This window comes from Dryobates pubescens, chromosome 15, assembly GCF_014839835.1.
Source record: "Dryobates pubescens isolate bDryPub1 chromosome 15, bDryPub1.pri, whole genome shotgun sequence".
NCBI lineage: Eukaryota > Metazoa > Chordata > Aves > Piciformes > Picidae > Dryobates > Dryobates pubescens.
The window spans coordinates 704396-717167 of record NC_071626.1 but is presented as its reverse complement, the minus strand read 5'-3'; the positions used below and the strand labels follow the sequence as shown (position 1 = coordinate 717167).

The following is a 12772-nucleotide window of genomic DNA, read 5'->3' as shown; positions in this document are numbered from 1 at the left end:
TCACCATCAGCATCATCATCCCAGGGGACAGGTCTGCACCGGTGGATGTGGGGCTGTGACACACCCAGGCTCACTCTGCACCCTGTGAAACCTGATGAAAAGTCAGCACTGTGCCTTGGCAGATGAACAGCTGCTGGCTGGGTCAGGAACTGACTCACTCAGCACCTCCCAGCCACAGATTGGTGATCTGGCTCTGCCCCTGCCCCTCCGGCCCATGCCCCATCCCATCTGCCCCATCTGCCCCTCCAGCCCGTGTCCCATCCCACCCTGCCCCTGTCCCATCCCATCTGCCCCTTCAGCCCCTGTCCCATCCCATCTGCCCCATCTGCCCGTGTCCCATCCCACCCTGCCCCTGTCCCATCCCATCTGCCCCTTCAGCCCCTGTCCCATCCCATCTGCCCCTCCAGCCCCTGTCCCATCCCATCCCATCTGCCCCTCCAGCCCCTGTCCCATCCCATCTGCCCCATCTGCCCGTGTCCCATCCCACCCTGCCCCTCCAGCCCCTGTCCCATCCCATCCCATCTGCCCCTCCAGCCCCTGTCCCATCCCATCTGCCCCTCCAGCCCGTGTCCCATCCCACCCTGCCCCTGTCCCATCCCATCTGCCCCTTCAGCCCCTGTCCCATCCCATCTGCCCCTCCAGCCCCTGTCCCATCCCACCCTGCCCCTGTCCCATCCCATCTGCCCCTCCAGCCCCTGTCCCATCCCATCCCATCTGCCCCTCCAGCCCCTGTCCCAGCTGTCTGTCAGGTGAGGAGAACCAGGGGAGGCCTTGCCAGGCTCTGGGGGCCAACCAGAGAGCCTCTCCTCTGAAAGGAAAATGGCCAAGCACTTGGGGCTAGCAGGACAGAATGGAACCCTTGCAGCTCTTGCTCAGCTCCTTCCCATTTGTTAGTACCTAACCATGCAGCTTCCCTATTATTTCCCCCCCAAGGCATCCCAGCTGAGACCAACTTTAATTGGCTTGGAGATGGGATTGATGCCATTGCATCAGGCACTCAGCCCCATGGGTGATGGGCACAGGGGTAACAGCCAGAAGGGCAACCTTGCAGGGCTGGGGAGGGAAGGGGAGAGGCAGACAGCTGCCAGCATGGGAGGAGAGGGCAGAGTCTGATGCCTGAAGCCAGGTGTGGCACAGAACCCCTTGGCTGTGGCGGAGGGGAGCTGGACAGGAGGCAGCACAGGGACCTGCAGCGCTGGGCTCTGAAAGGAGGCAGCACAGCAGGGGAGCTGCCTCGGACAGGAGGAAAGGTGGTCAAAACCGTGCAGGAATCTGCAGGGACACAGCTCCAAGGGAGAGCACACCAGCTGGTGGACTGGTGCAAGAGGAGCAAAGCCATCACCTGCAGGAGAGCTTCTGCTGCTTTCCTCTCAGAGGTGATGGCAGCCAGCAAAGCTGTTTGCACCTCCAGCCGGCCCCTGCCTGCTGCAACCGGCCCTGCCAGAGCAGGACCAGCTGCTGGGAAGGAGCCAGGCTGCAGGGAAGGAGTTTGCCCCTGGACCCCAGCAGCTGTGGTGGCAGTGCTCTCACCAGCATGAGGCTCCCAGCAGCAGTGGAGCAGCTCAGCACAGCCAGAGGAAAGCTGCTCGGTGCCCTTACAGGCTGCGCTCAAACGCAGGGAGCACATTCCTGCACCCCCCGGGCTGGGGCTTTCCTCACCCCCTGGGGCATGGCTTTGGGGGAACAAAGGAAGAGGAGTTCCAGGCAAGGCTGGAGGTGAGAACAGGTCCCCTGCGGACTGGATGTGTAGCAGAGCTAATTAACTACACAGAGACAGTTAAAGGCTCAGGCAGCTGGGGTGCTAAGCACAAGTCCTGCCTGCACAACGTGTGTGTAGGAAGGTGCCCATGTCCCTCGCATCAGGCCTGCATTAACCTCTTGAGGAGGCTGTGGCATTGCAGTTGGTGTTTCTTATTTTAGCTGAGGCACAGGGGAAGGTCAGAAAGGGAGCGACAGAAAGGAGGACAAGACAGTGCCACAGATTCCCTCCAGCTCCTGGTTAGCACTGGCATGGTCACACAATGGATTGGCTTCCAGTGCCCACCCCCTGGGCAGGGACACCTCCCACCAGCCCAGGCTGCTCACAGCCTCATCCAGCCTGGTCTGAAACACTTCCAAGGAGGAGATGTCCACAGCTTCTCTGGGCAGTGTCTCACCACCCTCACTGCAAAGAACTTCTTCCTCATGTCCAACCTAAATCTACCCTGCTCTGGTTTAAAACCATTCTCCCTTGTCCTCTCTCCCCAAGCCCTTCTAAACAGCCTCTCTTCAGCTCTCCTGGAGCCCTTCAGGCACTGGCAGGCTGCTCTGAGGTCTCCCTGGAGCCTTCTCTTCTCCAGGCTGCACAGCCCCAGCTCTCCCAGCCTGGCCCCACAGCAGAGGTCCTTCAGCTACTAGAAACAAGTTGAAGCTGGCAATATCAGACTACCATTACCTGTTGGTACTGCCAGCAGGGCAGGACAGAGGCTCCCAGCTTGAAAAACCTTCTCCAGGAAAATGCAGCCAGATGCCCCAGGAGGGAATGCAAATTAAATGGCAGGAGCTGAAGGAGAGCCAGGTCCCACCTGCTAGCTAAGTGCAAAAGGCTCACAGGGGTGAGCCCCCTCAGCCTGAGCTCTTGCAGACGCTGTCAGATCCTGCCCTGCCCCCCGTGGCCTTCAGCTCAGCTCTGTCTGAGCCCTGGGCTTCAGCTCTCACAGCTGCTACTGAGTTAGTGAAGGAAGGTTTTGCTGAGGCCAGGGAAAGGATCCAGGTACTCCTCACACCCTTTCAAATGAGAGAAGTGTTTGGATTTGTGGCACTTCATTATAATGTTGTTCAGCCTGGACAGGAGGAGACCCTGGGGTGACCTTGGAGCAGCCTTCCAGCACCTGAAGGGGCTGCAGGAGAGCTGGGGAGGAACTTGTGACAAGGGCTGGGAGTGCCAGGAACAGGGACAATGGTCTGAAGCTGGGAGAGGGGAGACTGGCACTGGAGATGAGGAAGAGATTCTTTCCAGGGAGGGTGGGGAGGCTCTGGCCACAGGCTGCCCAGGGAGGCTGTGGCTGCCTCCTGCCTGGAGGGGTTCAAGGCCAGGCTGGATGAGGCCCTGAGCAGCCTGGGCTGGTGGGAGGGGTCCCTGCCCATGGCAGGGGACTGGAGCTGGCTGAGCTTTGGGGTCCCTTCCAACCCAACCCATTCTGTGGTTTTCTCTTCCAACACAGCTGCCTCAGCTCAAAGCATGCCCCAGCTGTCTTGCTCCTGGGGCCCTGTGGTGCTGCAGGCCACCAGGGCAGCAGCACAGGGACAGCCATGGCTGGATTTGGGTCTGCATCACTGAGCTTCTACAGGTGGTGACACTCAACCCCCAAACCATTAATAGGCCTCTGCCTGAACGCTGCACCACGAGGCCTCAGCTGTTGGAGGCAGGCTGTGTGGATGCCTTGCTGTCCCAGCAGCTAAACACCCTCTGGGCTATGAAGGATACGAAACAACCTGCAAACCCTTGCCCTGGAGTGAATATATCAACAGATGTAGCAGAGGGAAGAGGAGAGTGGTCCCTGGGAGGAGAGAACTCACACCCCAGGCAAAGAGGCACGCACTCACACGGGCTTTGGGCTGCAGCAGCACAGCCAGTCTCCTCTGCCCTAGCAGGTTTGTTGTGCAGGACAGCCTGCTCTGAATGAAGTGATTCGTGGTTCTGACCAGCCAGCAGGGAGCTCTGCTTTGAAATGGCAGCTTTCAACCTCACTGAAGTCCAGGTCGGCATCCACAGCCTTCTCCTCAGCCAGCAGGCAGGGGAGGTGTCGTGGTGTGGGCGCCAGTGACACAGACACACGAGGACACGGTCAGCAGGTGCTTTTACCTCCTCAGCAAGGGGCAGTCTCCAGGGGCTCTGGGATCCTCTGCAGGCTGAGCATGGTCCCAGCCTGGTGGTGCTGCTGCTGCCAGCTGGGCTGGCCCACAGGGCACAGAGCTCCTCCTGCACCCCACGCTGAAGCTGGTGGGAAGCAAGGGCCAGCATTAGCCTTGCTCTGTGGGCTCCTGCTCTGCTTGGCACCGGCAGGGAGGTGTTCAAAGCTCAGCAGCCCCCTGGGAGGAGATTCCTGCTGGGCACATGCCTGCTGGCATGCCCTGCTCTGCTGCTTTCCACTGAGACAGGCCTGCCCCTGCCACGCTGCCACTGTGGGATCTGTGTGAGGACCCTGAAGTGCCATTTAAAGGCTGCCTCTTTCCCATCCCCCTCCTCCAGTACCTGCTTGTGGACACCCCCGGTGCACACAGCTTGAAGGGAGGTGTAGGAAGAGTGACTGCAACCCCCCAGACCCACAGGGCAATGAAGGGGGAGGAATGAAGCAGGCAGAAAAGGCATTAGGAAGCAGCAGAGGCCGGAGCCAAACGGGTTAATTGCTCTGCCTACCTCTGTGCCCACGGGGCATGTACAGATGAGTGTTAATGAAGCTGCTCAGCGGCACCGGGGCAAGCTCGATCGTTAAGGTCAGATCAAATCATCTCTGGAGAGGGAAAGGTTGGAGGAGCCCTTTGCATGTGCACTGCTCAGCATGGCTCATACTGCTCTGAAGCTATTGTTGACTTGAAGTAAATGAAACATCATCCTTTGTAGAGGAGGTTGGGAGAGCTCAGCAAGTGCTGCTGCTTAGCACTGAAAGGCTGGAACTAGTTCAGAGCTAAAAATAACCACCTTTAATAAATGAATTAATGTGGCAATTGAGTCAATAAGGAAGCAGCTGGGGGTTAAGTGACCCTCTCAGGTGGGGATGAGAAGGGAAAGAAGCCAGCACAGAGCCAGCCACCGGGGTGGCTATTAGGGAGGGAATTTTGTCTTCCAGCCAGGCAAGAGCAAGCACAGGACACGCTGAACCCCCTCCTGGTTCTAACAATGAGCTGCAGGAGAGTGCTGAGTGCAGCAGCCTGCAGCTGAGCTGCTGGGGAAGGGAACTTAAGACAGGGCTGAAGCACTGCACAGGCAGAGCAGGAGGGGGAACCAAGCATGCAGCAGGCATGCAAGCCCCAGGGTGAGAGCAGGAGTGGGAACCAAGCATGCAGCAGCCATGCAAGCCCCAGGGTGAGAGCAGGAGGGGGAACCAAGCATGCAGCAGCCATGCAAGCCCCAGGGTGAGAGCAGGAGTGGGAACCAAGCATGAGGCAGCCATGCAAGCCCCAGGGTGAGAGCAGGAGGAGGGGAACCAAGCATGCAGCAGGCATGCAAGCCCCAGGGTGAGAGCAGGAGTGGGAACCAAGCATGCAGCAGGCATGCAAGCCCCAGGGTGAGAGCAGCAGGAGGGGAACCAAGCATGCAGCAGGCATGCAAGCCCCAGGGTGAGAGCAGCAGGAGGGGAACCAAGCATGCAGCAGGCATGCAAGCCCCAGGGTGAGAGCAGCAGGAGGGTGAGGAGGGGTGGGGCAGATTCCTGCCAGCCCCAGGCCTTCAGATCTCCCTTTGCACTGAAGAGTACAAACCTGGAAGCGACTGCCAGGGGAATGCTGCTGCTGTGGGGCCAGAGCCGCTGCCAGCACGGCCACAGCCCCGGACCCCCGTGAGATGAAGGCTTGCCACGGACTGTCCTCTACCCCTTCCCCAGGCTTTCCCCATGCCAACAGACTGCAGCAGAGCTGTCAGAGGAGGTTTTATTTGTCTGGCCAGCGGTGTGGCGGAGGCGCAGCGAGGTGCAGCGGCAGGCCGGCCCGGGGCAGCAGGCACGCCGGGGGCGGCAGGCCGGCCGGGGGCGGCAGGCCGGCTGGGGGCGGCAGGCCGGCCGGGGGCGGCAGGCACGCCAGGGGCAGCAGGCCGGCCGGGGGCGGCAGGCACACCGGGGGGCAGCAGGCCGGCCAGGGGGCGGCAGGCACACCGGGGGCGGCACGCCGGGGGCAGCAGGCCGGCTGGGGGCAGCAGGCCGGCCTGGGGGCAGCAGGCCGGCCGGGGGCAGCCCCTGCTCCCTCACTTGGGGGCCGCCGCGGGCGGGACCCACTCCTGTACCTTCCTGCGGGTGGTGGAGTAGGGCACGTACTGCCCCGGCGTGCCACTGAGGTTGAACTGGTGCCTCTCCCAGATGAACTTCCGAGCCACGGGAGGGTGGGTGGTGGGAGGCTCATCTGTCATGCAGTGCAGCCAGCGGTGCCTGGGGACAGAGGCACAGACGCTGCTGCTCAGGAGCGCCGCGGGGCTGGGGACCGGCCCCGGCCCCGAGGGGCCTCTGCCCAGCAGACCTTCGCTGTCTGTGGTCACTTCAGCTCAGAGTGACTCTGAAGGAGGCTGCAGGACGCCGACTTAAACGGCACAAACACAACAGACGAAGAGCAGCCTGGGGCAGACCAGAAGGGCTGTGGTGAGCAGGCCCAGAGAGGTTCTCCTCCCGCCCTGATCTGCCCTGCTGAGGCTGCAGCTGGAACGCTGTGTCCAGTTCTGGGCCCCTCAGCTCAAGAAGGACCTCAGGGAACTGCGTGAGGACAGACAGAGGAAAGTACTGACTGCACTGAAGACCATTGTGAACCAAAACTGAGCAGAGAGTCTGCCCCTGTCTTCCCCAACTGCTCTCAGGAGAGAGACAATTCAGGAGCTGGGGTAACCCATCCCAGCCATGGCACCCAACGTGCATCACAGGCACAAGGAAACACACCAGTGACCAGCCTCCCAAAGCACCTCCTCAGACCCCCTTCCACTGCTGCCTGGGCCAACAGCACTGCAGGATCAGACACTCAGAAATCCACAGGATGGCTTGGGTTGGAAGGGACCCCAAAGCTCATCCAGTTCCAGCCCCCTGCCATGGGCAGGGACACCTCCCACCAGCCCAGGCTGCTCAGGGCCTCATCCAGCCTGGCCTTGAACAGCTCCAGGGAGGAAGCAGCCACAGCCTCCCTGGGCAGCCTGTGCCAGTCTCTAAAATCATGCCTCACATTTGCTGTGTGTGGAGAAAGAAACCTGAGTGGATTTCCATCCTTTAAAGCATCTTGTGTCACAAGTTGGTTGTTTTGTTGGTCTGGGTGTTAGGGTTCTGGGTGGGTTGGCTGCTCTGGGTGTTGGGGGTCTGGGTGGGTTGGCTGGTCTGGGTGTTGGGGGTCTGGGTGGGTTGGCTGCTCTGGGTGTTGGGGTTCTGGGTGGGTTGGCTGGTTTGGGTGTTGGGGGTCTGGGTGGGTTGGCTGGTTTGGGTGTTAGAGTTCTGGGCTGGTTGGCTGGTCTGGGTGTTGGGGGTCTGGGCTGGTTGGCTGGTTTGGGTGTTGGGGGTCTGGGCGGGTTGGCTGGTTTGGGTGGGTTGGCTGGTCTGGGTGTTAGGGTTCTGGGTGGGTTGGCTGGTCTGGGTGGGTTGGCTGGTCTGGGTGTTAGGGTTCTGGGTGGGTTGGCTGGTCTGGGTGTTGGGGGTCTGGGTGGGTTGGCTGGTCTGGGTGTTAGGGTTCTGGGTGGGTTGGCTGGTCTGGGTGTTAGGGTTCTGGGTGGGTTGGCTGGTCTGGGTGTTGGGGGTCTGGGTGGGTTGGCTGGTTGGTAGTTTTGGTCAGCTGGCTGGCTGGGGGTTTTTGATCTCCTGCTTTGTACAAGACACCAGAGAGGCAGACTGGTACCAGCAGGCTGCAGGACTCACCACTCAGGGGGCACCATGCTTCCATCCACCTCCCAGAAGGTGTTTTTGCTGTTCATCTCCTCGGTGTAGATGACCCATCTGTGCCTGCCTGCACACAAACACTGCATCAGCCCCTGCAGAGGAGTCAGAGGCCCCCAGGCAGCGTGCTTTGCCTACAGGCATGCACCACTCTGGGCTTTTATTGTCAAGTCAGGGCAGTTTGGGGTTTTTCCATGACTTTCTCTTCCCACTGTACTTTCCATGGCTGAACTGAATGCTTTCCCAGGGACACCAACATCAGCTCCTGGGTAAGTAACAGCAAACAGAAGCTGATAAGATAATCACCACCCTGCCCGTGCAGAGCTTCCTCCTGATGTCCAACCTAACTCTGCCCTGCTCCAGTTCCAAACCACTGCCCCTGGGCCTATCCCCACAGCCCCTTCAGATACTGAAATGCAGCTCTGAGGTCTCCCTGGAGCCTTCTCTTCTCCAGGCTGAACAGCCTGTCCCCAGCCTGTCCCCACAGGGGAGGTTCTGCAGCCCTCTGACCATCCTGGTAGCCTCCTCTGGACCCACTCCATCAGGCCTGTCTCTGTCGTGTTGGGGGCCCCAGAGCTGGACACAGCCCTGCAGGTGAGGTCTCAGAAGATGTGAAAGCAGCTCCCTGAGCCCCCTGTCCAAGCCAGGCAGGCAGCCCCCATGCTGGGCAGCCAGGAGGTGCTCACAGCAGCACACTTACCAAAGAAGTTTCTCTTGTCTTCGTAGTACCTGTTGCCATACTTGTCAGTTCCTACCAGCGTGCCAGTCTTCAGATCATTCACCCTGGGGGTTCCAAGACAACACTGCTCTTACAGGGAAGCTGGGACAGAGGCCTCAGAGATCCACAGAATGGCTTGGGTTGGGAGGGACCTTAGAAATCATCCAGTGCCGCCCCCCTGCCATGGCAGGGACCCCTCCCACCAGCCCAGGCTGCTCAGGGCCTCATCCAGCCTGGCCTTGGACACCTCCAGGGAGGGGACAGCCACAGCCCCCCTGGGCAAGCTGTTTCTTAGGGGCTGTTAAAAACCTGTAAGAAAACCTCCTAAAGACACATGTGTGAAGCTACTCAAAACCCCTCTCCAAGCCTGAGGATTGCCAAACATAATCAGCACTTCCTGCAGCTTCTGTCAGCAAGGCTCCCACTGATGGGAGAACAGCAGCCACAGAGAGAGGCTGTGGGGAGCCACTGCTCCTTCAGCAGCTCTTTGCAGTGAAGATGAAGCACCTCTGCTGCACAGCACAGTTTAACACCCACAAAGCCTTCAATACCACAGAACAGAGGCCCAGAGGCAGGTTAGGGCCCTTTGAAGGTGTCACCATTCTTCTCAACTACTCATTGCTCCCACTTCAATTTAGAGTTGCCATGGGCAGGGGTCAGCACTGAAGCAGCTTCAGAGAGCTCACACCTCCGTGTGGGCACTGACCTCCAGCAGAGGAACAGCGACATTTTAAGCCTCTGGAGTTCAGGCTAAACTCTTCACATTGTCCATCTCTAGCTTGTGTGAAACTCTGAAAGATGCAGACATTGAGCCTGCCACCCCTGGAGGCTGGCACTGCCCCAGGTAAGGTGCACAGCACTCCAAGCACAGAGCATGCTCTCACACCCCTGTGCCCATCAACAGCTCAGCTGAGCCCAGGAGCTGCATTCTGATACAACACCTTACAGCGACTGAAGAGCTCTTTCACCCCCACACCTGCACCTTTCCCTTCTGCTGACATTCATCCCGAGCAGCCTCACACAGCGAAACTTTACTCTCCAAGGGTTTAAGGCATCGAGGACCCGAACAAAAAGAGCACACCAGGGAATGTGCAGCTCCTCCTGGCTGGGAGGAGCTTCAGTCGGGCAGCACCACAACGCAAAACGCTCCTCGCAAGGCACAGGAGAGGCGTGCTGGGAAAAAAGGGAGCAAATGTCATGCGGATGAGGTTCTGTGCTTGGGGAGCAAAGTCCCCAGCCGTGCCCACAACGAGTGGCTGCAAGGAGCTCTGCAGGAAATGCCTCTGCGGCCAGAGGAACCCAAAGCTGGGCACAGGCCAGTGGTGACACTGCTGCCACAGAGCCAGACGCAGGGTTTGAAGTGTCAGAGTCTACTTCCACCCCTGGATTCCGGCACAAGCGCGGCTTTCAGGTCTGCACAGCAGGCAGTCCACGGAGGCTGCCAGCGAGCTGAGGCGATGGAGAGGGGACAGCCGGCGGGGCCAGCACGACGGCGACCGGCAGGAGGACGGGAGGCGGCTGCAGCACCTCGGAAGGACCGAGCCTGGACCCTGGGAAAACCTGCCCGAGCGATGCTGACAGCTCAGCACCGGGGGACCTACGGTGCCTGAAGGAAAACAGCGTCCGGAGCCTGCCAGGGGAACGCTGTGCCCGCCCCAGCGCCCGCCCCAGCGCCCGCTGCTGCCTGCGGCCCGGGGCGCCGAGCGGCACCGGCCCGCCACGGGCTGCCCGCAGCGGCCTCCCCTTCACGCCTGGCCCCGCACCGCTCCCGCTCGGCCTGAGGCACGGCCCGGGAGCGGGCCGGGCTGCGGCGAGCGGCGGCTCCCCCGCCCCGTCCCCCTACCCACACCAGCCCCAGCTCGGCGCGGAGCAGGGCGGCCGCGGCCCGCCCGGGCGGCCATGCCCCGCTCAAGGTGACCCCGCGGGGCGGCGGGAAGGGCGCGGGGAGCGGTCCCGCCGGACGCTGCGGGCGCGGCCGGCTCCTCGTTACCTCAGCAGCTGCAACACGGCGCCGCGGACGCCGCCGTGCCCGCCCAGGTGCTTCAGCGCTCGCCGCAGCACCTGCACGTACTCCGCCATCTTGGGGCGGCGCCGCTCTCGCTCCGCCCCCCGCCGCAGCCCCGCCCCTGGCCGCAGCCCCGCCCCCCGCCGCAGCCCCGCCCCCGGCCGCAGCCCCGCCCCCCGCCGCAGCCCCGCCCCTGGCCGCAGCCCCGCCCCTGGCCGCTGGGGGGCGCTGGCGGCTGCCCGTCCGGCCGCAGCTGCGGGACGCTGCCCGCACCGCCGGGACGCTGCCCGCACCGCCGGCTCGGGCCCGGCCCAGCCCTGAGAAGGGGCAGGGAGGGAGCTGACCTCATGTTGAAGTGTAGGCTCCTGGGTTCCAGCTTGTAGCACATGTTCCTTGTCCCACTGCCAGGCACCACCCAAGGGAGCCTGGCACCTTCATCCTGGCACCCCCCTCCCAGATACAGGCAGCGATCAGCTCCCCCTTCAGCCTCCTCTCCAAACGGAACAGCCCCAGGGCTCTCAGCCTCTCTTCACAAGAGATGTTCAGGTCATTTCCTCAGAGCCTCTGTTGCACCCCCTGCAGCAGATCCCTGTCTCTCGAACTGGAGGCAGGGTTGGAGGTGAGGTCTGAGCAGAGCCCAGGGGCAGAATCCCCTCTGCTGCCCTGCTGCCCACCCTGCTCTGGCTGCAGCCCAGCACACAGCTGCCTGAGGGCTGCAGGAGGCACTGCTGGCTCCTGGGGAGCTGCTCAGCACCCAGCACCCCCAGGGCTCTTTCTCCAGGGCTGCTCCCAACCCAGCTGAGAAATGAAGAGATCCCACGACTACTGAAACACTTCAGCATGCAGGGTGGAGGCAGCCTCAGTCCTCACCTGTCTGTTAGCTGAGGAGCAGTGCTACTGCAGAGCAGGAAAGAAAGCAGTTAACATCAGCCAGACCTTCATTCAGTAGCAAAGAACATTTATTCACAGACTATAAATCATACAGATGGTAAAGGGAGATCAAGTCATCAGAAAAAATAGCTGTTAGAAACACTAAAGGCCTGAGCTGAAGGTAGCTGAATATGCTGCATTTAACCAAGCAGCAGTTCCTCTGAAAAACCCCAAACCATAAACCCAGAACTTTGCTGTGTGGCCTCTCCAGGAGCTGTTGCTTTACCCTCAGGTGGCTGCAATGGTTAACAGCCAGGAAAAAGGACAACCCTGTGTGCATTCAGGCCTGTATGCACAGTCACCCCTGTGTGCATTCACCTGCTTTAAAGCTCCTGTTCCTGAGGAAGCCCAGTTCTGCCTGCACCCCTTACCCCCAGCATGGATTTCCTCTTTGAGGATGAATGACTTTACAATGATGAACAATTTGGATGAGCAGAGTAACACTGAAGCAACAACTGCAGTGTGAGAGCCAGCTTCCAGAGCATGGGCTGGGCTGGAAGGGACCCTCAAGATCACCCAGCCCCAACCCCCTGCCATGGGCTGGGACACCTCCCACCAGCCCAGGCTGCTCAGGGCCTCCTCCAGCCTGGCCTTGAACACCTCCAGGGAGGGACACCCACAGCCTCCCTGGGCAACCTGTGCCAGAGTCTCCCCAGCCTCACTGTACAGAATTTCTTCCTCATCTCCAGTCTCAATCTAAACCATCATGAAGACAAGAGAGATTACTTACCAGGCAGCACAGAGCAGCTGCACCCTGCCTCTAAATGCACTGGGTTTATGAGGAAAATCTCATGTAAGGATCAACACTTGGGGACAAAGAAGGTTACTCACCAGCAGGCACAGCTCTGGGCACTGTGTCGTGTGCATGCACACTGGCTCTGCAAAGATCCAACCATCAGAGCTGTCTGAGATCATGCAACAGAGCCTTGGGGCTCTCTCAGTCCTGGGGGGTGTGCTCATCTCTCTCCTTTTTCTTTGAGAGCAAGCACAGAGCTCTAACATCCTGTCAGGCACACACAGCAAGGGAGAAGGGTGTATGGTGATCCTGCACATGGACAACACACAAGCAGCTGGAACCTCTTTGAGACAAGCAACTTCTCTTTGCATGCATGGCTGCAGGGATGGCCACACCACGGAGCAGGGGCTCAGTGTTGTCAGAAGAAAGGTGGCTGGCAGAGACTTCCTTGTTCTTTGGTTAAAGCTTTCTTGAACCAGTTGGTTTGCAAAGAGAAATCATTTCAACCCATCCTCAGATGAAGCTATGGACTGTCAGCCAGGCAACACCTATGATGCATCCTGATCCATTTCTACCAAGGAAAGGAAGAGCAGCAGGGCCCAGGCTCCCACAGGGAGGGGCACTGCCTCAGACCAGCTCAGGTGTAAAAGGTAATCATACAAGACAGGCTGGAAAAGGAGAGCTACAGAGCCAAAGGCTCACAGGAATAGAAAAATAAAGGCATGAACACAAGTTAAGAGGCACCCAGAGAGCCTCCAGTGTTGTGCACAGGGTATGGAAGAGGGAGTGTG

At 60.2% G+C, this 12772-nt stretch overlaps 1 protein-coding gene across 1 annotated transcript; it reads right to left on the bottom strand.

Annotated features, from left to right (window-relative positions):
* Positions 1 to 5938: 5938 nt before the first annotated feature.
* Positions 5939 to 10412, bottom strand: NDUFA12 (NADH:ubiquinone oxidoreductase subunit A12). The gene is made up of 4 exons (XM_054167764.1): positions 10301 to 10412; positions 8293 to 8375; positions 7575 to 7662; positions 5939 to 6119 (listed from the first exon to the last, which is right to left on the bottom strand). The coding sequence occupies exons 1-4, from the start codon at positions 10387 to 10389 to the stop codon at positions 5939 to 5941; spliced, it is 441 nt and encodes a 146-aa protein (XP_054023739.1). The 5' UTR covers positions 10390 to 10412.
* Between the last annotated feature and the right edge of the window lie 2360 nt (positions 10413 to 12772).

Excerpts from the sequence above, each read along its gene's own strand:
- NDUFA12 (XM_054167764.1), bottom strand. The coding sequence starts at position 10,389 with ATGGCGGAGTACGTGCAGGTGCTGCGGCGAGCGCTGAAGCACCTGGGC. Across the intron at positions 7,663-8,292 it reads AGACAAGAGAAACTTCTTTG|GCAGGCACAGATGGGTCATC; the intron begins GTAAGTGTGCTG and ends GTTTGTGTGCAG. Across the intron at positions 6,120-7,574 it reads AGCATGGTGCCCCCTGAGTG|GCACCGCTGGCTGCACTGCA; the intron begins GTGAGTCCTGCA and ends CTCTGTCCCCAG.